General features: G+C 36.8%; 2 protein-coding genes across 2 annotated transcripts; one reads left to right on the plus strand and one right to left on the minus strand.

Moving 5' to 3' along the window:
- The first annotated feature begins 7 nt into the window (after nt 1–7).
- LOC129749389 (START domain-containing protein 10-like) lies at nt 8–27,608 on the plus strand. Its single transcript, XM_055744352.1, has 2 exons — nt 8–5,840; nt 27,484–27,608. The coding sequence occupies exons 1-2, from the start codon at nt 5,549–5,551 to the stop codon at nt 27,591–27,593; spliced, it is 402 nt and encodes a 133-aa protein (XP_055600327.1). The 5' UTR covers nt 8–5,548; the 3' UTR covers nt 27,594–27,608.
- On the minus strand, nt 12–4,968 carry LOC129742265 (uncharacterized). The gene is made up of 2 exons (XM_055734140.1): nt 3,726–4,968; nt 12–3,445 (listed from the first exon to the last, which is right to left on the minus strand). Exons 1-2 carry the CDS (start codon nt 4,966–4,968, stop codon nt 12–14), a joined length of 4,677 nt encoding a protein of 1,558 aa, XP_055590115.1.

Below are 27,608 nucleotides of genomic sequence, written 5' to 3' on the forward strand. Positions count from 1 at the left end.
TGGTTTTTAGTTCAGACTTTATGCAAAAGTTTGGCTTTCCGAAGGAAAGCCAGAACCTTGGTCTCTTCTTCCGGGCAGTTACTTAAAATTTCCCTTAGGCTTGTTGCAAGACGGCAGGTCTGTCTGATAAGATGGTATTGAGGACATGTAACCAAGATGTGTTTGATGGTGATTTCTGTGTCGCAGCATGGGCAGATTGGAGGGTGGCTTTTAGTTAAAAGATGTTCGTGTGTGAGGCGAGTGTGGCCGATACGGAGGCGGGTAAGAGCCCTTCTTTCATTTTGGGTCGGTCTGTCTGTCCATTTGACCGTGGAGTTTTTTATTTCACGCAACTTTGCATGGAGATTGGAGTTCCATTCGATGTCCCAGGATTCTTGTAGAGATCTTCTTATGAAGTTGAGGGCATCTTGTTGAGGAATGGCTATCGGCGGGGGATCCGAAAGCGTGGCTGCAGCTGCAAGTCGATCGGCGGCTTCGTTACCGGGGATTCCGGCATGCCCCGGTACCCAGCAAAGGGTGATTTGCTTTTGGAGAGCTATTTTGGTGATGGTTGGTAGCCAAGGGTGTTTAATGTTGCCGTGTGACAAGGCGGAGAGCACACTGGCCGAATCGCTGAAGATGACAGTTTTTGGATCGTATGTTTCAGCTGCTTTTAGTATTGCGAACGCCTCGGAGCTGAAGACCGAACATTGCGATGGGATAGGTAGGCTTAGATTGTTGTTACCATTGTATACGCCGCTCCCGACTCGGCCGTTGTTGGTTTTGGAACCATCTGTGTATGCGTGAGGGAGGTGGCCAAATTTATGTTCCACCAGCTGTCTAAAGTGGGCTTGAATGATTGTTGGGGGATCATTTTTTTTAATAACTCGCATCAGGCTTAAATTTACTGTGGGAGTTTTATCGTTCCAGAAACTAATACGAGGTTCTGGTCTGGGGCAGATCGGTGGGATTTCGTTGCCCGTCAGGTTGGAGAGGAGGGTGTTCGTTCTAGCAACCATTTGGTATTCGCTGGAGCCCCCATTTGAGAGCCAACGCACGGCTTTTGATGATAGAAGTTTAGCGATTGTGTATTGGAATGGGGTTTGGCCGCTCTCAGCCATCAGTGAACTGATTGGGCTGGTGCAGAAAGCGGAGCCAATGATTCGTATGCAGCTATTGTACAGAGGTTCCAATTTGTTGATGATTTCTGAACTAGCTCGGCTGAGTAGGCCCAGCCCGTGTAGGATTGAAGGAAGAAACCAACCGTGGAGGAAGCGAAAGAGGGAGTCTCTGTGGGCCTGGCTGGTTTTGTTGGCTAGGATTTGAAGGATGGATAACTTAGCTTTGGCATTCTTTCGAATCTGGTTCAGATGAAGATTGAAGTTTAGTCGGTCATCCATCCAAATACCAAGTAGGCGGGTGGAGCGGGTCAGTGGTATTATTTGGTTGTTGATGGTGAGGTCGGGCAATTTCTTGAGTTTTCTTCGATTTGGACCGATATGTAGGAGGCAGGATTTACTGGGTGAGAACTGGAAGCCCACAGTGGGTGCCCAGTTTGCTATTTCGGTCAAGGCTTCTTGGAGTCTTTTCCTGGTAGTCTTGGGAAAGGCTGATGTTGATATGAGCAGAATGTCGTCTGCGTAGACCAGTGCTTGTATGTTTGGCGGGATTTTTTGGAAGATGGAGTTGATTGCGATGAGGAATAGGGTGGGGGCTATCACTGATCCTTGAGGGACCCCTCCGTGGACTGTTATTTTTTCGGAGCGTGTGCCGTTTACGAGGACTTGAATGCTGCGGTCTGATAGAAAGTCGGTTATGTAGTGCATTATCCTTCCTACTATTCCCCATTCGTTCAGTTGATTTATGATAGCGACTCTGTCGACACGGTCGAATGCTTTAGACAGGTCGAGCGAGGCACACTCTGTATGGTAGTTCCTTTGGGAGGGTGAATCAAGAAGCATTTCTAATTCTTGAAAATAGTCGTCGGTGGATCGACCACTACGAAAGGCATATTGGCGATGATCTAGCAGAGACTGTCCTTCGAGAATGGCGTGGAGTCGTCGGTTTACCATTCGTTCCATTATCTTGCCAGTGCAGGCCAGCAAAGTAATGGGTCTGTAGCTATCCAGGAGGTGAGGATCTTGTTTAGGCTTTACTATAGGGATGACTAGACCCAGTTTCCAGCAGTTGGGGAAAGTGCCATTTATCCAGATTTTATTGAAGATATGGAGAAGCGTTGTTTTGCCGGTGAGTGATAGGTTTTTTAAAAAGGGGTAACCAATATCGTCGGGGCCGGCTGAGAGGCCCTTGACTTTCCTCAAAGCTGCCTCAAGTTCGTCGAAAGAGAAGTTGGTGTTATAGATCCTTTCGTTCAGGGATGGGTTTGTTGGCAAAGGTAGCATAGTGGTGTTTGAGGGAGATGATATGGATGCAAAGTGGGAGCAGAAGGAGTTGGCTAGGGTGGAAGGGTCGTTTATGTATTTCTGGTTCAGGAGAAGATGGAAGGGATTGCTTCGGTGTTCGCCGTTGAGTATTTTTATTTTGTTCCAGAGAACATTGGTTGGGGTGTTTGGATGAACCTCTTCTGTGAATTTCTGCCAGCTGTTGGCTTTGGCGGTGCGAACTACGGCTCTGGCTAGTGAACGGGCTGTCTTGAATTCTGAGAGTGCCTGTTGTTTTCTAGGATCATCATTTGGAATTCTTTTCAGGTATCGTAGTGCTTTTCGCCTTTTTTTAATGGCGGAACGGACTTCTGGACCCCACCAAGGGACTGCAGTCTTGCCGGGGACGCCGCTGGTCCTCGGGATGTTTTTAGTTCCTGCTTCCAAAAGTATTTTTGTGAAGGAGGGGATGCATAACGTTGTTTCAAGGGCTAGGGATTTATCGACTTCAATTTGGTATCCTATCCAGTCTGCCTCGTCGTACTTCCAGCGAGGTCTGGTCGCGGATTTAGGTGTAGGGTGTTCGAGCTTAATCAAGATAGGGAAATGGTCACTGCCGAAGGTGTCGTCAAAAATTTGCCAACCAAACTTTGGTCCGAGCTCCCATGAGACCAGTGTGATGTCGATAGCGGACATATTGCCGGAGGCAGGGTCTATTCTGGTTGGTTGCAAGTTGTTTAAAATAGTCAAGTTTCGGCTTAAGGCTAGGTCTTCCAAAAAGGAGCCTTTATTGGTGGTGTGGGAACTGCCCCAGCAAGTGGAGTGGGCGTTTAGGTCACCCATGATGATGAAAGGGGGTGGAAGCTCGGATAAGAGATGCTCTATTTCACTTGTGAACTGATGGTAGGGCAGTTGTGGAGGAATGTAGAGAGATACGACGGTTATGTCTATCGGTGTGTGGACTCTGACACAGACTGCGTTTAAAGTGGTGTTGATGTTGAGGAGTTTGTATGGGGTGTTGATTTTTACGGCTAGACCGGCGCCTTGGCGTGATGATGGGTCGGATATCGTATGTAGATTGTATCCTTTTATGATGTTTTGAGGGATTTTGGAGTTCGTAAGTATGTCTTGGATGGCAAAAATAGTCGGTGAAGCATTTGAAAGGAGGATTTGAATATCAGGAAGTCTTTTTGTGAGGCCTCTAGTGTTCCACTGGATGGCAAAATTTTGAGATTTTTTTTGAGCGGGTCGGTTAGTCACGGTGGTATTGTAAGATTGGTTCTGCATTCTATTTAGTGTGCTTGACGATGTATCCATATTTGTTTGGGATAGGTTTAATTTAACGGTTATGGTTTTGTGACTTACCGAACTGCTTGGAGGGGTCTGGTGTTGTAGTTTTACCTGGCTGGGTGGTTTGCGAAGTGGATGGGAGAGCTTGATTTTTCTGACCGCGCGATCGTTTTTTCTTGGGTCGTTCCTTAGTTTGGCTTTTTATGGGGTCACCTCCGGTGGGGGAGTCTTCGGAGGATGTCTTCCAAAAGCGCTTGGGTGTGGAGATTGTGCTAACTGTGGAGCTGTTACTGGTCATGTCGGTGTCGCTGTCAGATTCCTCGTGTGATCCTGGATCCGGTTGATTTTGGTTTTTCACTTGGCTTGTGAGTTTTCCAATTTGGGTGGTGAGAAAGGCTACCAATTGTTTGAGTTCTGATATTTCCTTGTTCTTGTCGTTGATTGCGGAATTTAGGCTGGCTTGGTTGAGTCGCTGTTGGACTGATGTTGTTTGGTTTTGGCGGAGACGATATTCTTTAACAGCTTCGTTGTGTGAAATGCCCTTGTCGGTCCTGATTTTAATTATCTCCTGCTCGGCCTGGAAGGCAGGGCAAGATCGGCTGTTGCTGGGGTGGGAGCCTTGGCAATTTACGCAGTGGTGTGTTTTTTGGCAGTCTTTGTGGCTTTGCTTTTCTCCGCAGTTAAGGCAGGTGACATCATTCTTGCAGTGCTTTTTGGTGTGTCCAAGTATGCCACACTGCAAGCAAGTCATTGGTCGAGAGTAGTACGGACGGGTTTGAGCTTGAATGAAGCCGAATCGGATGTGGGTGGGAACTAGGGTTCCTTGGATGGTTAGGACAAAGGTGTTGGTGGGTTGAATTTTTCCGTCAATCTTTCTGGTAAATCGGTACACGTTGGTTACCCCTTGATTGGCAAGGTCTTTGGTTAATGCCTCGTCAGTAGCGCCAGCAACTTCCCGGCAAGTTACCACGCATTTGCAGCTGTTGAGTGTTGGGTGGAGCTCTACGGTGACGGGAGTTGAATCAATCAACTGTTTGACGGATAACAGTTTGTCAATTTGCTTTTGGGATCGTACTTTGAGCAGATAAGCTTGTCCTTGGTCGCACGGGTGTCCTCCTACGATTTGCCCGGCGGCGAGCTCGACGGTTTTTGAAATTATGAATGGGTAAGTCGGCAGTTTGCTGTTTGGGGCGGGTTTGAGCAGCAGGAACTTAATCGGTCCGTGTGCTCCGTTCGGATCCATCCATTCAGGGATTTGTCTTTGATTGGAGCTTGATGGGATTGGGGACTTTCTCCATGGCGGGGTATTTTCCCCCATGGCGGCGGCTGTGCACTTATTTTATGCACTCGGAGATTTCGAAGCTGGAGATATTTTTCCTAGCTTGACGGTGAAAAAGATTCACTACAAAAGGATGTCTGTGATACAGAAGATGGGCACTTAAAAACGCTTGTGCGGGAAACACGTCCGAACACGACACAGGATCGAGATAGACAGCTACTGGAGCTCACGCAGGATACACAAAGTTTTAAGTTTAACTGTAAACAAAAACACACCGGAAATCAGCTATGTGAGATATGTGGTCCGCAATAAGCAAGGTTGTATTCAAATTATGCTTAGACATAATGAAACACCCAATACTTAAGTTAAATAACAAACAAAAATAATACGGATCTTTTTGATTGTTCAAATTTCTGAATCTTTCTAATGAAATTGTACCGTACAAAACTCCTCAATAAGCAATCATCACCAATGTTTGTTCGTTTCTATTTTCTTCCCTACAGGAAACCGAATGGGATTGACTTTTCTTTCTTTGAGTTTGCGTCCATTTAACGTGCCGAAGTAAAAACCGAAAACTGGAATCCAATCTAGTCATCAGTAAACACCACCATCAACAGGCATGGCCCGAATCGCCGACGACAGTGACTTTGACGCGCTGAAGCGACTGGTGGACGACCATCGGGGCTGGACCCTGGAGCTGGCCAAATCCGATACCCAGGTCTACACTCGGCAGGTCGACGGCTGTAACTTCAAAATGGTCAAAATCCACACCGAGTTCCTGGACGTGACGGCCGATACGCTGTTCGATGTGCTGCACGATCCCGACTATCGGAAGGTTTGGGACTCGCACATGCTGGCCAGCGAGGAAATTGGCATCCTCAATGTGAACAACGATGTCGGATATTATGCCAGTGAGTACCTATGCTTACTTTCTGTTTTCGTGTGTTTGATTTTAGTTGTACTATTTGGGGTAAGGTCAACTGCAGAGCTTATACCTTTTTTTGTCATACCGATAATTCCACCTCTAAGGGAGTTGATTATTGGGGTAGGGTCTGATTTGTGGGTGCATAATAAGCTAAAGAGTGGAATGACAAAGCTTGATACTCTTTCGCTGTATAAGTTGCCCAGCCTACTTTTTCCAATTAATTGGTCATATGGAGAAAATCTCTGACAAAGATTCGTATATGCTTTCAATTTTTCATATAAAGAAAATTTTCATCCCTCCTAGAATAATCAATAAATTGAATTATTCGTTGTGTTGATATCCTCATTCGAGTCCGAGATTGAATCTCTTAACTGTTGCTCCCGGCCAATACTGAAACCCAAGACAAAGGATTTGAATATTCAACAGCCCCTTTCAATGGGAACCCAATCAACTGATATGAAGCGTCGTTCGATTCCAAGTGGGTGATTGTTTTATAGTCGCCCATAAAAAAGGAATCATCGGGGAACAATCGGAAGACGGTTGTGAATGGAATCGATAGCACGTCCTAGGTACCTGGTATGTATTCATTAAGGCGCGTGTTTCCATAGCATCGCACGGTATGTTCCTACCATGCGACGATTTAATTCACGCTTCAACAAATTGTCCATCGACACGTGATGAAGGCAGCCGCCATGTCTGCTGCTTCCGGTGGAGAAACATGCTGAAGCATCCATGGAGAAAGTCACCGATCCATGTGGAGCATAACGCCTTTATTTCTTTTTGCTTACCACCCACTTCACCCCAGCAATCCAGCTGCTTGCTTACACAAGCTCAAGCCGGTCTAATTTCCGTGTCGCGTTTCAGCGCACAGGTGAGGAAATCTGATTACCGAACGAAGATAAACACACTCGTAAAAGGTAACGTTTCTGACTTATTGACACCAGCCAACGCATTCATCGGAAGCTTGGCTCTGCCATGTCCGGATGTCCTAATGTCGGCGTTTGTTTGTTTGTTTGTGTAGGTGCGAATTTATGGTGCGCGCAAGTGAGATTTTCCCTGCCGGCTATCCGGTATGCCAACAACAACGGGAAAATAATAAGGGGTAACTCATTCGCGAAAACAAAGCATCGTATCGGAAATACACATATGTACCTGTGTATCTTGATTGAATGGGACATGGAGTTGATCAGGGATATGCAATCGTCGTGCATCTATCGAGCACGTTAAAGGTTGGGTTTATTTTCCTTCTATTTGATTGCCAACTCAACAGGTTGCTGCTATTGATTGAAACTCGAACTTTTATTGGCTCATTATACTTCACGAGCAATCGGTTCAGGAGCAGAAACTCTAATCCTTGGTTTTCCACCTGAAAGTCGAATCTGTTTTCTTTTTCTGCTGCCAGCAAGATAAGATTTCAGTGGAATGTAACCGCATGTTGAATAATATGGAGATGAAATTGAGGTGAGAGCTGAGATTTTTTATTGGTTTTATATCGAGTTCTGGAAGTCACAGGGGTAAAATAAATTCTTATGGTTCCATGCATAAGAGGCAAACTTAAGGTCCGTTTTTTATATTTGTGTCCCTCAGAACCAAAGAGGTATGAATGAAAAAATTGTCGATTTTGAGTTAATAACGCAAAACAATTGATCATATTTCAAGCTATATTCGTTGATTTTTTCAGATTTTTTGAATTTTATTTACATACCCGATCAGAAGAGAAAAACAAAATTATATCAAGATTAGATGTTTGGATATTTAATTTTTTCCTATCAAAATGAGATATAATTCAGTACTCGTAGGATGTTAAAGTATCTCAAATCATAACAAAAGTTCATGAAAGCATAACTAAATTATATCACCCCTTGATAGCATTTTATTAAGATTATATCTCAATCAGATAGAATTTAGACCATAAAAGAAGAAAAAAGATTGTCTTTCATGCAAGCTTGTGTGCACTGTATGTCATAGCCAGGAGATTCGAACCTCGACCTGCAGCCCAAGTAACACAGATCAAACTAGCTAGCATTTGGATGTTTTATTATGGGTTTATTATGGCTTTTATGTGCGGCTCGTTTTATGGCGGTTTAATTATGGTCATGCAAAATGCTTATATTCTTGAATCGACCATCTGTTTTCAGATAGTTTTGGAAACGCTCATAAATCATTCATTAAACATACTGTTTTAGTTATTTAGAAAGAGTTAGGAAACTATAATAAAACACAAACTTAGAAGTTTGCTCCAAGCTTTCTTTTGCATGTTCTATAATAGCACTCAGTGCCTGATTGTCAAACCGCCATAAAACTTAGTGACAGTTCTCGATCAAGATGTCAAAACAGGACAGGCCGCTCAGATTAGATAGCACATAATTGAATTAGAATTCCCATTTTTACACATTTTTGATAAGTTCTGTGTGTGGATTTTGAGTTGAAATAAAAAAAAATATAAAAATCTATGAAAACTTTGAATTAGCGGAAGTGGAATGAATAACTCTACAATATGAGTACATATTGAGGTAAAGGATTCAAATAGGAGGAAAAAACTTGTTGCTTAACGCCATCGGCGGCTTCCGCTTTTATTTTCAAAACTGTAAATTACTGAAAATATCATGAAACCTTCTTAATATTGTTATTAGGTGAAAGTAATAAACTAGTAGAAGTTGAATTTCGTTGTCCGTCGCCATCTTCAATTCCAATATGGCGGCTACCACTCAACTTGAAAATGCAGTAAATGACTGAAAATTGCCTCAAACCCTTACAATATGGGTATTAGTTGAAAGAGATGAACCAGTAAAAGTCGAATTTCGTTATTTGACGCCATCCAAATTCAAGATGGCGGTTTAAGCACATGTGCCTAAATCGAACAAATAACAGACCCTTATAGTTTTCGCTGGAATAGGACCAATACAATTTAGACATAACAGCATGATAGACATAGTATAATGACATAACTAGCAAATATGGCAAAAAAAAACAAAACTATCAACAAAACACGAAAAATGCTAAATGCATCGAAAACATGATAAAAAAATGTAGTACTAAGTAAAAACAAAGTTGGGAAATAAAATCGTTAGATTTTGACAACAATCTTTCACCCAACGCCCATATTATGGGAGTTCCTTGCGGTTTTCAGTGATTATCAGCATTTAAAAGTTCAGTGAAAGCCGCCATCTTGGATTTCGAGATGCACCTGACAGCGAAATTTGGCTTCTTCTAGGTTAGCCCTTTGGCCAATACCCATATTGTGGGGGTTTCATGCGATTTTTAGTTATTTACAGTATTTTAGGGTTCAGCGAAAGTCGCCATCTTGGATTTCAAGATGGAGTCTGATAGATAAATTCCTTTTAAACTGATTAAGCCATTTTACCCAATGACCATATTGTGGGAGGTTCATGCAATTTTCAGTGATTAGCAGTATTTTGAAGTTCAGTGGAAGCCGCCATCTTGGATTTCGAGATGACGTCCGATAGCGAAATTTGACTTCATCTAGCTTAGCCCTTTCACCAAATACCAAAATTGTGGGCCTTTCATGCGGTTTTCAGTGATTAGAAGCATTTCAAAGTTTAGCAGAAGCCGCCATCTTGGATATCAAGATGGCGCCTGAAAGCGAAATTCGACTTCTACTCGTTAACCCCTTCCACCCAATACCCATATTGTTGGTGTTTCATGTGATTTTAAGTCATTTACAACATTTTAAAGTTCAGCAGAAGCCGCCATCTTGAAATCCAAGACAACAACAACGAAATTCGACTTCAACTCATGATTTATTCCACGGGTCATTCACAAACAATCCCTTTTTATTCAAAAAGTCTGTTCTCATTCACTGTACTAATGATTAACAACTCAGAAATGAGGAACTCATCATAAGCGTGTAATTGGTTGGCTTGCGAGAGAAACGTCAAATCGTAGCTTTTTTTGAAGGGTCATCATTAAATCATAATAAAACTAATTAGCCATTTTTGACCATAAACAGGCTACTAAGCATTGAATTGACTAACGCCATGTTGGTTGCAAAATCGAAGGGCACAAAATGACGCCATTTTCAATTCCATCATGATTGACCACTAGACTGCCCCAAATTTGTATGGGAAATTCAAAACCTGTGAAATGTTATGCGCTGCAGGCTATAATTGATCCTAGGCCTAGTACTAGATCTCATGCCAAATTTGGGCCAGATCGGATCACGGGAAGGGGTCGCTCAACGAGCCTGAAGTTTGTATGGGATTTTGAGACATTTTGTTCGGGAGAAACATGAAAAACTAGTTTTTCATCAATAACTTTGGTTCCCGTCGGCCGATTTCTTTCAAAAACGGGTTTTCTTAAAGCCTAAATTATGAAAAACGTTTCATCCGAAGACTGCATATCGATAAGAGTTAAGACAAAAAAGTTATTAGGCTTCCAAAATGGGCTAACTTTTTTAAGGATGGTATTCATCACTGTAAATGAGTCGGGGCGGTCGAACTTATTGACGCCTCATTAGCAGTAATGAATACCACCGTAAAAAAAAGTTAGCCCATTTTAGAAGTCCAATAACTTTTTTGTCTTAACTCTTATCGATATGCAGTCTTCGAATGAAATGTTTTTCATAATTTTGGCTTTTAGAAAACCCCTTTTTGAAAGAAATCGGCCGACGGGAACCAAAGTTATTGATGAAAAACTGGTTTTTCATGTTTCTCCCGAACAAAATGTCTCAAAATCCCATACAAACTTCAGGCTCGTTGAGCGACCCCTTCCCGTGATCCGATCTGGCCCAAATTTGGCATGAGATCTTGTACTAGGCCTAGGATCAATTTTAGCCTGCAGCGCATAACTTTTTCAAAAGTCGGGTCATTTGGGGCACTCTATTGACCACCAGATTTGAAGAGGCGCATTTATTTTAAGATACTATTTCATACACATTTTACCTAAAATCTTGACTGGCAGTACAAAAGAGGCTCATATATGGTTAAAACATTGGTTTTTCGGCTATTAATTGTACCAGATCACATCTCAATAATGCAATCATCATTCATCAACCATTATGGTTGCTGGAAAAAATAAAATAAAAAACTCCGAGAACTCAAAGAATCGAAAAAAACAAAAATTGCAACATGTTTATTAATAGCTTTTTAAAAGTTTAGGCGACCAACATTGATGACCAACAATGATATGTCATGAAGACGTTTCTAGGGTAGGCCAAATAGCCTGATTTTGGTTTTATTAGAGTTCAGGTGATGTTAAAGAATGCGTTTTAGCTTTTTATGAAGATTAATGTTATAGTCCAAACGAAATTTTGCTGACCATAATAAAGCTAAAATTGTTACTTGGGAGGTTAAGAGGCGCGCACACTACTACAGAACCATGCCTGATGCATTGGAATAAGACCTTCAAACTTCCAATAAAAGTTTTCGAAGCATTTGCTTGCCAGGCAGAAAAAACAACTAATTGTATCAAAACAGATATAATCTTTTTTTTTTTCGAAACGACAAAAACGAAAATTTTGATTTCAAAGCTATATCTGAATAAGTTAATAATATCTCGTTGAGATACGTTTGTGTAACAATTTTGATATGCTCTTCTGATCGAGTACATTAACGTTCGAAAGAAACATAAAAATTTTCGAATAATGAATGGAAAATGGCCAAACACAACAACTGAAAAGCGTGATTTCTCGAAATTAGCTTTAATGCACTTATTTCCCTTTGGCTCCAAGGGCCTCATTTTATAGTATTGATTCTACAACTATGTACGGGTATGAAAAATGCTCGAGTGACCATTCCTGGGAATCCCGATCGAGAATTTCCGGGAATCAAAAAAATTCAGGAATTCCTGAATCCCGGGATACAATTGTAAATTCCAGAAATTTCCGAACTCAAAAAATAGTGCTGAACCTGCTACTGATGATGTACATAGATAAATAGACACATATGCTGTACATAAGCTTCTAAAACTAATTCGAATCCTTCAATACATAATTTTTGGCCCTATAGCGTATTTTAAACCGTATATTGCACATCCGTGTACATCCGAATACCAAAATTCATGCATATGTGCTCATTCTTCTTTCCAGATATTTACATGAATTTTATTGGAAAAATTGGTCAGATTCAACAAGGATTTCAGAGTCAGCACCTTGATATTTGGATAAAATTTCGATTTTTTTCTAAACATGGTTTATTTGTTAATATAAAACAAATGGTGTTCGTCCGGAAACTTAGTATCAAAAGTGAAAAACGACAAATGATTTTAAATTGGAAAAAAAACAATGGAATGATCCGTTTTACAATACTCATCGTACTCCGTTTCGTTCAAAATCATCGGCAAAAAATACAGTATTTGTAACAAAAGGCAGTTACCTGAAAATTTACAAGATTTAATGGATGACCCAAAGTATTTTCAACCAACTTCTATCGTTAATGAAAAATATTTCTTAATGTTGTCAATTTTCTGCAGCAAGAAGGAGTCAGTTTTATAGGGTGATTTACTCATGCACTTTTTTTTAATTCTTGATTTTCTAAATACACTAATTAACTTACTGCACGTTTTTTCGAATAAAGAGCTTGCAACTAAATCATTATTGGTTTAACCGGTAACAGCATTAATTATAAAAAAAGTTAAAATTAGTTAGGTGGAAATAACTTTTTCCCTTCAAGAAGTTTATGTTAAAAAAAACGAAATCAAAATCAACAGTTTTAATATTTGTTTTGGGGTCTCTCAATGGGACTTTTCAAGATTTTTCACGATCCTACCCAAAAATTTGGATCAATGAATTTGTTCATTGGAAGCTATCTCAAGAACTACTTGACAAATCGCCACAAAATTTTGCACATGTAAACATTGCATTACTAAGTAGTATCACCGAAAATTTCATCCATTTTTACCCATCCGTTCAAAAATCATTCATAGATGAAAATGTTGCATTTTTTTCGAATACAGTCCTCATATGACACAATCTGATTAATTTAAAAGTAATTTTCATCAAATTTTCTACACGAACGTATTTTAACCTCATTATGTTGGTTGAAAGGTTTTGTTATATTTGGATGTATTTTCCATAGTATTTATAAATCCCTTTGCTGGAAAAAAGGAGTGAGGGATCCCGTACAAATTCACTGTAAAATGTTACAGATCTTGATAGCTTTTCAAACGAATATGATAAAAAATTTGGCACAAAGTGAAGTTTTTAATATCATGAGATTGTTTGAGTATTATCTTATTGTTTTTATAAAGGAGGGCTCCTTAACAAAATGAACACAAATATGGTAAATTAGAACAATTATTGAAATAGTTTAAATAAATATTAATAAAAATAATGAGTTTTGTCCCCATAAGATGATTTATTGATTTGGCAAACAAGTTTTGCTGAAATTAATTATTATGTTGGACAATTGTTTCAAATGAATCATGTGATTTTTAGTAATCTGGTTGCACTGCTACTCGCAGATTCACATTAACATTATTAACGACTTAATGTATCATTTCTAAGGCGATTTTATGTTTGCTGACGAGGTGGTCTCTCATACAACTTTTAACATAACTCGAGAGATGATCAAACAAATGAAACCAAATTTGGCATGGAAGGGTATTTGAGTACGAGAAATGCTTCTATAACAATTTGGATTACTAATTTGAAAGAAATTTGGCATTGGAGGGTTAAATGTTGGAAACGAAAAATGTTTCTCCATTAGGTATAGTATTAAAATAGTTCCATAACAATCACTTACCGTGAAGTCTGAAAATGGCCTCTTTGAAAATATGTATCTGAAAATAAATAGAGAATATATGGCATGAGAAACTTTAATAAAACAGATAGTTACAACTTTTGAATTCAGTCAAATATATTCGTTTGGTTGGCATTATATAATTTAACTAATTTTGTAAACATAATCCTAAAATCAGCTGAAGTTTTTTTTGTATTTGATTGCTCCTTTCTTTTTTATTAAGTTTTTCACTACAAAAATTAAGTTTGAGCTACCCAAATACTTTCTCAAGATAAAAAAAATGCGTTTAAAACTTCTTTAGCTGCATAATGAGACTTCCAGTCTCATTTTAACAAATACAGTGAGCGAAATAAGAATAGCATCACTATGTGTTTTGCTTGTTATAAAATGAATGATTGAAAATTACGATAATTTTCTTCCACAGTTTGTTCTAAATCGCTTAACGGATAAATCAAGCATAAGTTTACTTTTTTTGGACGTAGCAATTGGCGTTAAGGACCAAAAATGTGAAAAAAGGGTGCGAAATAAGAATAGCGCCACCTGAGTTTTTCAACAAAAACAAGATTATTTTTAAAAATTTACTGTGTAAAAGTCTACGAAGTTCTACGAATTATTTGAATAGATAACTGCATTTTTAGGAATTTTTACAGAATTCCAAAGGTTTTCAAAGGTATTAAAAGGGGGTTTTAAGAGAGCTTTAAGGAATTTGATATCTGAGCTATCAAACTTTATCAAACTGCTTGATTTCTTCATTAACATTCATAAGTATGATGCAAAATGAATAAACTTAGATTTGAGGCTGAGTTTGAATCCAAAAAGCAGGTTGGAATTCGAAAATACTATTTTTTTAATATTCAAACACTATTTCTCTAGTTTTGAGTCATAGATGGCAGCACTATCTTGCCATTTAACCGAATTCATGCCCATTTACGAATATCCGGGATTCATTAGGGAGTGCTGGATGATTTTGGTCAAGAAATAAATACATCTACCGTGTGAACGCTTTGGAAATTCTAAGATCATTGAATCCAAAATAAAATTAGAATTGCATCAAGGTCACTAAAAGTGATTGTTTGGACCGATTATCAGAATAAAGTTATACTTTGCGATGGAGCTTGATGGAGCTTGATGGACCAGACAGCTAGCAGTATTATTGGTATGATTTGCAATTGAATCGGAAGTTGAGATGAGCAGGAATATTCGTAGTTGTACATTTTTGTTCTGGTGATTCTTTTGCAAATCCGGAAAAGCTTTCTGCAGCGTGAACTTCAACAAAACTGTGATGGGAAAATACCTCAAAATGATGAATATGGGCCTAAATAAACCTAGACAAACAATATTGAAACTAAATTTGGCTTTAACTGCAAGATAGTGCTGCCATCTACGACTTGAAACTGGAAAAAGTGTGTTTTACTGAACAAAATCAAAGTTTTTGATTTCCAACCTATTTTTTTCTGATTCAAAATTAATCCCGAATGTTTGTTTCATCATTTCACGTCATTTCAATGAAGAAAGTCAGTAGTTTGGTAAAAAATTACAGCTCAAATATCAAATTCCTTAACGCTAGAGGAGCATCTCTTAAAACCCCCTTTTAATACCTTTGAAAAACTTTGCAATTCTGGAAAACTCCTAAAAAAGCAGTTATCTATTCAAATAATTCGTAGAAACATTATTATTCACTTTTACACAGTAAATTTTTAAAAATAATCTTGTTTTTGTTGAAAAACTCAAGTGGTGCTATTCTAATTTCGCTCACTGTAGGACCACTAAAAATCATTGGTCATTAAAAAAACCGATTGACTTAGAAAATTAAAAAGCTCAAAAATTTGGAACTTTTTTTAAATTGTTCAGAAGTATTCACGAAATTTCATTTCTTAGATGCAAAAGCTACGCAAACCTCATTTAGTCATTGCATCAATCAAAACTTGTCACAGCCCACAAATTAGAAATATTTCTTGCTTACATCTGTCACCGGAAACAGTTCCACGCACCGGAAGAGCAAATCCAGAATAATCTCTTTAGCACAATCGGTTCGCCCGGTCGGTTCTGATTCGAGATTTGCCGACGAATCCCTTGACGCTTATTACGGCAGGTGAAGTGTAAGATTTTAGATAAATTATGAATCTCGTTTCTTCAGGCCGCCATCATCTGGTGCTTGATGGAGCCACTTGTGCCGAAAGAGGTTTCATCCTGTAAGGTACTCACACCTTCTTCATTTGCATTAAAATTTCACTCGCACTGACGGCTTTCTTGAAACGATACCTACCCTTCTATCCCTTGCTCTTCGATTGCGGGTGAATCTTTCGTCGACATTTGAAGCGTTTGTGCCGGGGCGAAATAAAAAAGCAAAATGTGTAAAGTGTTTCGCTGTTGCATATTTAATGGCGAAAAAATTCAGCGACGATCATTACCGTGTCGCGTCTCATCGCGTTCCAAGTTATGGCGCATCGCGGCACCCTCGTTGAATGATGCTGATTATGCTGACAATTGAAGCTTAAAATGCTATGCAAAGTTTAATTGAATTAAAGCAACGAACGCGTTCGTTTCGTTGAGTGACGGTTATCGCAAACTAGCATGGAAATTTTGAAAAAAATGATTAGAAATTACGACTTGTCTACATGACTTTATAGTTACTTAATCTTTAGCATTGCAGTCAATATTTAAAAAAAACCATTTACTCAAATTTCAATCTTAATAATAATTCGACTGAATATAAATACCAATTTTTGATTTCCGGTTGTTTTGTTTTTGTGTCAAAAAATTGATTTTGAAGAGAAAGATAAAAGTTGAAAAGCATATGAAGAGTCGAACAATAAAACTTCAGACATGGTTTGCTCGAACGTGATTCTTAAATTATAAAGTAGATTTTGCGATCAGTTCAAATACAGGATTTTCAGAAAGCTATTTTATAAAGTGTTTTTTTTTCCTTTTTTAAGAGTAAGACCATAACCAAGAAGTTCGGTTTTACGAAAAAAGCTGTTCTTAACCTTTGGTTTTAATCAAGTCAAATCAATTAGTTAAAATACTAGCAGAAAATCGATATCAGAAGTATGTTACACAAAGACCTTTTTTTCATAATTCAAAACTCTATATTCTTCATTGATTTCATCTAGAATCTACATTGGTACCGTAAAACGGGGTAACATTGATAACCGGGGTAGCTTTGATCAATATAAAATTTTTTAAAAGACATACACCGTCTTAGCCGATTTAGGCTTTACAGACTGAATAAATGACGAGGACAACTTAAGATTAACATTTAACATCCAGTACCGAGATGGGAATCGAACCCATGCCATCAGTGGACCTAGCGATTACCGTCTTACCACGCTAACCACTCGACCACCGAGACGTACCACATATTTTTCCACATAATCATCAATAACTAAGTAGAAAGTTAAAATATCTCAAAACTTTTTGCTACGTTTAAAAACATTCATATTGAGATCAAGGTTGCCGAAATCACAGAAAAATCTGTAATTTCACAGAATTTTGAGCAAATTTTTATCACGGAATCTGTGTCACAGAACACAGAATTTTGAAAAATTCACAGATTTCACAGAATTTTTTAATTTTGAATCGATTTCCAAAATTATGATTTTCTAGCCAATACAATATTTAGATTTTTTTTATCTTGAATGAAAATAGTATGATGGGATATGTTATTTTAATTCATTTTGCCAAGCTTAAATGTAAAAAAGACCCAATTTATCATGAATTTTCTATGAAAATAAAGGAAAAAGCATCATAGAAAACCATCCCAAATTTTTGGGTAAAATCACTGAAATTCAGAATTCTCAAAAACACAGAATTTTTATTGGCAACCTTGGAAAAAACTGGGTTTGTTTTTGAAAATTTCATATATAAGTAAAAATGTAATTTCAAAACTTTGAAATATCAGTTTTTTCGAAGGCTCGCAAACAAACATACTTCCTGATGAAATCAAAGCGCTTATAAGCAGCAGTTTGATTTATGTGAGAGTTCATTTTTTTTCCTTAGTGAATGTATAGTTTTGGTTCAGTTTTTGTTGTATTTTGAGGAAAATTTGAGATATTTTAAAAATAGGGACATTTTCCAAGAGTAAGCCAGTCTAGGACAAAGGCTAGAAACCCTATCAAATGGTAAAGATTGAAGAAAAAAAATAGAGGGGAATAGTGCGAGGGCCTAGGGAATTGAATGAAGGCAAAACTTCATTTGTTTTTGTAGTTGCAGTTTTATAAGTCATGTGATCAAATTTAGCCCCTGAATGTATGCATCATTGTCCATCTTTCGATTTTAATTGTTGTTCGGCCTTAACACATTAACCTAGATGTTGTTTTTTTTTGGACCACGAAGAAATCTTAACCAAGAAAAACCAAAATTCTGCATCGCATATCTCAGAATTCACTGGATTAATAGTTACAAATCTTTGAGCCACCGAAAGTATTGTATTCAGTTTTGTAGAGTTTCATGATTAATTTTATATCATTTGAGTTTGTCACAAACAGCCTTGTATCCTTTATGATCGAGAAAACTCGTTAAAACCGTCAAAGTAGAGTCTGATCAATGTTACCCATAGCCTCAAATTCTAAACAAAGACAAAATCGACTTTTTAAATCAAATTTAAAGTGGTCTAATAAATTTCTGTATTCATGTTTTACGTTCATAGTAGTCCAGTACTGGTTTTAAAAATATGAAACACGCCGCATTCCCCTAAACAGAAAAAAATATCGAAAAATATTGAAAAAAGTGATCAATCTTACCCAACTTGGGTAGGCTACAAGTTTTCAAATTTATTTTCGGTAAATCATACGATAAAACATGAGTTTGAAACTTTGGACTAATTCTGGAGGACAAAGTTAACCTTTTCAGATTGAAGATAATTTTCTTGATAAATTGAAATCAGATTTTATAGACGAATTTTCTTTAAGGTTTTTGGTATGGAAAGTTTTCTGCAGTTGTGGAAATGAAATTCATGGCGTCAAAGTCATGACGTGATAATACAGATGAAGAAATTGTGTATACGACACGACCAAAGGTCAACATTGAATAATGTCAACTTGTCCTTCCCATTGTATTTCTTGCAACAAGTTAAAACTGGACAAGTTCTTGATCTGTTTCAGAGTATTGCAGTATTAATTCAATGCGATACGTGTCTCGTACACAGCGGCTTTTACTTACAAAACATATCTGGGATCTTGATATATGATTCATCCTTTTTCGGAATTTTATTTTAATACTGATCCGGAATAACGACTTCATCCCGATTATTCTGATTCTGATCCTAATCCTGACATCAATCGCAATCCTCATCCTGATTCTGATCTAGATCCTAATCCTAATCCTGATCCTGATCCTGATCCTTATACTTATCCTAATCCTTATCCTAATCTTTATCCTAATCCTGATCCTAATTCTGATTCAAATCCTGATCCTTATCCGAATCCTAATTCTCATTCTGATCCTTACTCTGATTTATATCTTGATGCTAAATCTGAACCTCATTCTGATAATAATCTCGATTGTTAATCCTGCTTCTTATTCTGATCCTAATCCTGATCCTAATCCTGATCCTAATCCTGATCCTAATCCTGATCCTAATCCTGATCCTTATCCTGATCCTAATCCTGATCCTCATCTAGGCTGATCCAAATCCTGATCCTCACCCTGATTCTAATCGCTATCCAGATCCCCATCTTCGTCCTAATGCTGATCCTCATCTTTGCATACTAATGCATGATCCTAATATTTATTTATATCCTGGTTCTCATCCTGATCCTGATCCTGATCCCAATTCTGATCCTAATCCTGATTCTTATCATGTTCCTAAACCTGGTCTGAATCCTGTTTTTAAACCTGATCTTGATTCAAGTCTTAATTCTGATTCGTCCTACAGGTTCCGGATTAGGATCTAAGTCTGAATCAGAATCTAAATCTTGATCAGGAACAGGAACAGCAATTTCAGAATCAAGATAACTTTTCGGATCAGGATCTGATTTGGATTAAGATTCGAATCTTGATCAAAATCAGGATCGGGGTACGGATTGGCGTAACTGTATACTGCTCTATGTAGCTCTAGGTGGATTTAAACCTTCAAAGTTCGTTTAACCAGAAGAGATGCCACAAGCATTTTTAAAGGCCCATCTTGATAACCTGATAAGTGTCGTTTTCCCTGATTTTTTTTTTAACTAAGCCTGATTTTCCTGAACTTCACTTGGCGCCTTTTAGTAAATGATTTTGTAAGATATTGGCGCCCTGAATTCGAATCTTTTGTCAGATGTAGTCTTTCTAATCTAGTTTTGCTGATAGGCGTCTATAAGTTTCAAAATTTTATCATATTCAACAGCTTTGCTGAAAGTCCACAAATTTTTAAATGAATTTTTACCTACTTTCAAAAGTTATTTCGAAAACTAGCTGGTAGGAAAAACTACATAATTGCAAATTTAGATCCAATAAAGTCAAAATTTGTTCAAAAGTTTTTTGCACCTCAGAAAAAAAAAATTGAGTTTGGTTACATTGTGTTGTCGCACTCTTATCTGAGTTAATTTGGGGTTTGGTGACTGATTTTTACCTATGATTTTTTGACCTACGATGCACGAATACAAAAAAAACACATTATGTTTGTAACTTTATACTAATTCATTTTTAAGTACTTTCACATTAAAAGTTTTCGTATTGAATTGTTACTTTAGAAAATTGATCCAAAGTCATAAAAGGTGAGCTAAACTCGCTTTCATCGATGGTGAAAATCTTTAAATTTGTTCAAGAGTCTGGTAGATGAAACTTGTTGATTTGAGCTTATTTTAGGTGACATTTTAACACCTGTTCACCTTTTATTTTAGCAAAACTCCACGGATTACCATTATGGTTCTCATAAATATCTGTATACTTAAACAATTCTACAAATAAAATTTTTTTGAATCTCATCGTGATTTGAACAAGTTCGATGGAAAACCGTTAGATGATTCGACCTAAGAGAAAAAAGTCATTATCTACGCTTGAAAGGAAGGTATTTCCGGAGAAAATGTTAGCTTAATTAATTGCTGTCATTCTCATATAGAAATGCCCTCATCTTTACTCTCTCACGATCAATTGCAAAGGCAGAAATCAACAGAAATTCTAAGGCGAATTTCGGATAAGATTTTTTTTGTAATGTTTTATCAAAATGAATATACTAGAGGATTAATGGCTGGAAAATATGATTGTCTTACATATCTTTAGAAACAAAAACTTTTGAAATCTACCACGTTTGTTTTGCTTGACTTTGCGAAAACTAAATACTATGAAGAGTTTTTTGCAAAAGGCTTTGGGTATTATCTCAAATATTATAGTTTGAATAAAACAAGTACGAAAGCGTAAATTTTCAAACAACTGCTGAATCGCCCATTTTTAAAACGTAATATTTTGTTAGTTAAAAGTGTGATAGTTGGTCAATCTTTGATAGAAAATATGAATGAAAAGCATGAAAAAATATAGCATTTACAGATTGAAGTGACAATGAGCGTAAAGCTTATTTAAACGAATTATAAACGGTACTGTGTGTCAGTACCATAAAATTTTACCATGCTCCCTTAACAAAGGCTCTCAACTGGCTTGATTAATCCCGATTTTTATTTTCAAACTTTCTGAATTTGACAAAAAATTTGGCAAACCTGGTCACAAGAATAATCATCGAAGCCCGCACAGATAAATTCCTTCAAATAGATGTCTTTGTTAACAAAAACTATTTGAAAGCTTTTAATGAATAATTTAGTGGAATTGTGATGCTTGATTCGGCTGGAACAAATATCAATTTATTTATTTTTTGTCAACCCCTCCCTCCCCCCTTCGAAATTTCCAAAAAACACGAAGGGGGATATAAATATAGTTTGAAGTATTTTATGTAAATTTCGAAAAAAAATCCAAATATCCGGATAATTACTAGACCAAAAAACAAATATTTAAAGATGATAACTCCCATCACCTTTTATATTCTTGATGTTATTGAATTTTTTGATAAAAAATTACCTGATTTATATATTTTTTGCAATGATATTGTTTGCAATTTTGTTGTTTACAAGCTTTCGTGCAATTGATTCCAATTTGTTTCTTTTTCGCATTATTTCTTATTATCCCCCCCCCCCCCCCCCCCCCTCGCGATGTTCCAACTACAAGTGACGAAAGTTGGATTTGAAATTTGTTCCGGTTTTTTTTAATTACTTCTGAATTAATATGCTTAGTTACTGAATTCTTTACACAGTTCAGACAATACAGTTTATTTGCTTCCTAACAAAACTAGTTCACAGCCAGGCCCGTGCGAAGGACCCGTCTGGGGGAGGGGGTCTGCATAACAATTCAAATTAAGCTTAAAATAATAACAATACCAAAAAGAAACAATAAAAAAGGAAATTGATTTCTTACACAATTTCTTTACTAATGAATAACTCATAAACTCAAAAAGTTATACAATTTTACTGATAAAATAAATAAAAATTATAAAAACAAATCTAAAGAAAATTTTGAATCAATGCTATATCCGGTAAATCATTGATAAATTTTTCAAAATGATGTTCCTTATTCTGAACTAGAAATTTGCTTCAAAATAAATTTTTAACACTCTAGTTTTCAGATTTGAAATGAAAATTTCTAAAACACAGGTTTAAAAAAAACCTGAATTCTAAAATAAACGTCAGATAAAATTAAAAATTAATCATGATTGAAAATTGTTAGGGAAATAATAATAATTGTTATTAATTATTAATCTTTATTTACATTTCTTTCTTCAATTTAAATTGAAGGATTGATTGAAAAAAATCCTCTGTAGTATTTTGAATTTGAATAAAAATATTTAATCACGACTTGAAATGTGAATTTTTGATTTGACAAAAACCATTTTAAACTTTAAAGGATTTTTCCAAAAGTTGATGATTGAATTTAATTTAATGAAAAAAAAAGGAATTTATTTCAAGAGTGCCAGTGATCAAAGTCAGAGATAAAACATTTTTCTGGTTATCGAAATAACAGGCCAAAAAAGATCTTTTTTGGTGTTCTAATATTAACTTTATAAATCATGTTCAATTAAACTGACAAAGAATCAATCAGAAAAAATAAAAATAAGGAACTCCAAGTTTTGTTGTAAATATTGAAAGCACAAAGCAAATACAAATTTAGTTAGCATTGCGCATTCAATTTTCAAAGATTTGTTAAAAAATCATGATCATGTAAAAAAAATGGTTTTATATTACAAAAATATAAATTTTCTATCGAAGATTTTAAAGATTAAGATTTCAAGCTTCGAAGATTTTGTCACTTTCAATTGAAACATGGGTTCCTGGAAAGAACACAATAAGAAACTATGATTTTTCTTATTAAAAACTTAGATTTAAAGGATTATGTTTTCAGAACACAAAAATTCAGGATTAAAAAATAAAGACAAAGTTTTAAAAATAACGTCTAAAACTTTCTGTTAATTCTGATGACCGTTGTGAGTGGTAAATGCCTGTTACATGGCTACCGACTTGTTGATGTAAAAAAAAGAATTCGATGTATAAATTTTGAAGTTAAAATGGTTGGTTTCAAACTTGTTGATTTGATTGAAATTCCTAAACACAGTCTGAAATACAGGATCTGCCTGGTTTTTTCATTACGAAAAATATCCGACATACCAATAGTGTTTTCCTAAGTATACTTAAGAAATTGAAATAACTTCTTGCAAGGGTTTTTTAAACGATATTCGAAAATCTAAAATCATATAATAAATTTGTACTGCTTTGTTTTTTTTCACGTCTTGTTTCTTTCTTTCTTTAAAGAGAAATGCCACTGGTCAGTCCAAAAAAATGGACCTTCATAAAACATTCCCATGAGCGCTACTCACGCATTGGTCAATATCCATCCTCATTTTTCACGTCGCATCCGGAAGAATTGTTCGTCTGCCAGCAGAAGCCATCAATGCATGGGAAAAGGAAACGAAAAATCCTTCACAAATGTCTGCCCGACAATGAACGGTCTTCATAAATTCATTAGTCGAGGGAGACTGAGAAAAGGGCGAACGAAGGATATTCACGCGAGGTGCCGATGATGGATTCCAATTTCCGCCCTTTGCTACTGCTGTTGGGGATGAAGGGCGAAAGCGGTAAAAGTTAGAGACAGTGCTGCTGAGTTGGTCCATCTTCAACAGGGTGGCTTTTTAGGATTTCACTTCTGTTGCTGCAACTTTTGTTGCTGTCCGGGTGCTCGATTATATCGAAGCGTGTTGAGCAGCAAAGAGCAAAAAGTAATAACTTAATCAACACCCCCAACCGGCTAGCGGTGGGAAAAAAAATCGGCAAGTTGGTTCAGGAAGTGCGAAAAATTTAATAAAGTTAAACTGTCCCATCCAGAAACTATCTAATTCACAGGATATTCAAGCTACCAATTGAATTTGATAAAATTGAATGTTTTTAACTTAGAACTGGCGTTATATTTTGACAACAATCTGAAAATTTTGAGTAATAAGTCGCTGAAATCAGGTATACAAAACACACAAGAATCGCGTTAAAATATATGGCAAATTTAGCCATAAATATGGTGGTTTCTGACCGTTGAAATAAATGCATGGTTAATTCAACATAATCTTCAAGCTGATTCTACCAAGGCAGTGATTTTATTCTAAGCATGAAACATGATATACCAGATAAAAAGATTGAATTAAACTTACCAAAATAGCATATAGCTACAAAAGTGGAGGCGATATATCTACAATGACAAGATTCCAACGATTCGATTTTCCGACAAAAAGCAAAATAAACGAAAAAAAAATTCCTCGACCGAGAGTTGAACTTCAGTCCTCCGAGTTCGCAGTCCGGTATCTTACCACTATGCAAACTCATCAGTTGATAAGGTCCACGCTATAGCTCTATAGGTGAGATTTTCTGTTTACGAACCGGTCAAAGAAAGAGATCGGAGAGAGTGTCAATTGAAGGACCGCCCATTTATCGTAAGAATGTTTACTCAAACCGTAAATGTTAAATTAGCATATTCCCAACGTTTTGGAAACATATTTACGAATTGACTAAACTGCTATCCGACTCAACTATTTTTGGGCAAAGCTTGTCGTAAATGAGTGATAGAAAATCACTCAATACCAACGTGTTTACGATAGTTATTGAAAATGTCTTGATATTCGATTTGGATTATCATTTCTATTACGATTTCATATTAGCTGGGAATACCATTTAAAAGCTCTGGATTTCCGTTAAGCTAGGGAAGATATTTAATTTGAACTCATCAACCTATTCATTGCTTAAAATTTTCTACTTTTTTATCATGAATAGAATTCTAACAAATATTAAAATTGTGTGAACGTTCTTCTAATCTTAAATTGAACCACAAACGCTGCAGATGGACCACCGTAAGCAAGTTGTTTTTCCCAAAATTCCTTCAACCAAGCGCGTTTGGGCGATCCATTTTGGAGATAGAAGGAGGAAAACAGCGAACGATACGAAACGCCAGAAAAAAACGGACCACAGGTTTCCCACTAAAGCCGCCATCGACGCCGCCGCCCGGTGCGGTTGAGTGGAGTAAAATAGATGAATAATGAAGCAGCGAAATGAATTTCGGAAGCTTATGAAAATGAGGAAATTCAAACTGAAGCTAAAGAGATCGCGGAAGACTTTGGGAAAGTTTCTTCCCGTTAAAAGCATTGGAAAGGAAAAAAATTGAAAGTTTAGGGATTTTTGGCGGTGCTAAATAATGATGGGGATAAAGTCGCTATAGGTTGAAAATGTTGTTTTTGTTTTTCAATCAGAAGGTTGGATGCGGTTGATTTAATGGTAAATTTTGGAAATGAAGAAACCCATTTTTTATACTTTTTTTTCCACTTCTAAATTTCTAAACTAAGGTAGCAATTATTATTTTTAACAACATTATACTCAAACTCTAAACAAAATGGTTGTATTATAAATAGGATGCTTTTCAACGATTTCTGATATTCTTTGTATTTTTGATCGTCCGTGAGATAAAGCGTTTTTTACGGTTTGTACGACCAATACAGAAACAATTTTTTTTTTTGTTGAAGGCTTAAACCTTCCAAAATTAAAATAAATACCATCGATTAAGAGAACTATGATGTCGAAAAAAATCAGCTTGAAATGAAATATAAGGCCCTCAGAGCCAAAGGGGTGCAAAAATTGTCGATTTTGAGTTTATAATGACAAACGATTCTTAATATTTCAAACTACATTTGGTGAATTTATCAGACTTTTAGAATTTCATTAGCACACTTTGACATTCGAAAGAAAAATGCTAATTTTCTGCATAACAACTTTAACACGTTCATCGCCAAAAGTGGGTAACGCAAAATACGTCTTAATTTGAAAAATCATTACACAATTTTGGATATTTTTTATCCAAGGTTATCTCGGATTAAAGCCATATTCCCTTCTATTCTCTAGCCGAAATTTGGAGCTGAAATCATATTTCCTGTTGATGTTTTGGCATTTCAATATTAAACATTTTTTCACAAACGTGTTAAAGCGTGTTTTCTCGAGATTAACTTTTATGCACTTTATCCCTTTAGCTCCAAGGGCCTCATATTATTTATGAATTTTATATGAAGAAATTAAAAACAAAATATAGATAAATACCTAAATTTAGGCCAAAATCAGTGTACTATTTCTACGAACAGATAAAATAAAACAATGTAGAATTTGATGTGGGCAAAGTACATATGAGCTTTTAGCATTCTGCTTTGGGTTGCTTTTGAGGATTTTTTTAATTTTTTTTTTCATTTGTATTAGCTCCAACTTTTATCTGTCAACTGGCGTAAATAATGCAGTATACTGCAGTATACTATAATAGTACAGTACCAAATGCTTTTTTTCGGGCGTGTTTGCGAAAGATTTTTCGAACAAAATCATTGTCAAATCCATTCACAATCCCGGCTTCGTATACTTTCTGCTTTTCATCTTCAAACTCGGGCTTCTCCATCGGAATATGATAAAAACGGTGTGCCATAAAGTGGAAGGCGACTTGTTTTTGGGTCCCAAAATTATTCGAGTCGACGTATCTATCAGTTGAGGTTGGTTTACGGTAAATTCTAAACTCCAAGGTGTTAATCAGCAAATTAAGAAAAGGAAGTTTTCCCTCAACTTCTTTTTCGATCGTAAACATGATCGAGTTGTGCTGGTAATTGAGAAGCTCAAATGTCTGTGGGAGAATCTCTGTGAGAGTTATTCTTTTTTCTCCAGATCAGTTCTAAAATCACCCATGAATACTTCAGCCAGAAGCTACCCAAACTGAGGTCAAAGATAGGGTTTATGAAATGAGTGAATATTAGGCATGTTCAATGAGCGCAGGTATCTTAATGTGATTGACGCCAAAATGGAAGTCAAACGATATGTGCCACAAAAACATTTTTTCGAGGTAGATATAAGTTTTTATAGACACATCGTTTTTTGCAAGTGGTGAAAAATATGAAATTTATACAAGAAACGCATATTAAATTTGAAGGAAAAAAGATTTCTCTTTCTTTATTATTGAACAGATCGAATGTTCAACGTTCAAAATAAGAATCAACAGCACGCTAAATAATCTGCACTTAGTGGTTCCTTGAAAAATTACATAATTTTTACCCAATTGATTTTCACGTAGATGCTACAAAATCAATAAGTAAACGCATCCCTATAAGAATTCGTGTTTCATGGGCCTCACCTACAATTTACTTGATTTTTAAGTGATTTCAACGCACTTTTTTTTACAAGATGGAAATTTAACTTCGAACCATAACAGCCGGGTGTTTGCTGCCGTGAGTGGGTTCGTCTCACTAAAAATACCTTGGGCTTCGTGTGCCAGATGTGCCCCTTGATTTCACCCTATCATACTACATCAAGGGGTAGGCTGTGCTTATGCACTTATACATCTCACCCTTTTTCTCTTTCTCAATTTTGGTCTTTCTACTTTATCATCTTTCTCCTTTTCCTCTATCGCCAACTTCAGACTGGTACGGAAGACCCCGAGACGTGTGCCGGTTAGGTAACGCTTTCATAGTAACTCACGCCCGTCACAGCATCCACTACCCCAGGGACCTTGAAACGTGTGCCGGTTAGGTAACGCTTTCAAAG

The sequence above is a fragment of the Uranotaenia lowii genome, chromosome 2 (assembly GCF_029784155.1).
Source record: "Uranotaenia lowii strain MFRU-FL chromosome 2, ASM2978415v1, whole genome shotgun sequence".
Lineage (NCBI taxonomy): Eukaryota > Metazoa > Arthropoda > Insecta > Diptera > Culicidae > Uranotaenia > Uranotaenia lowii.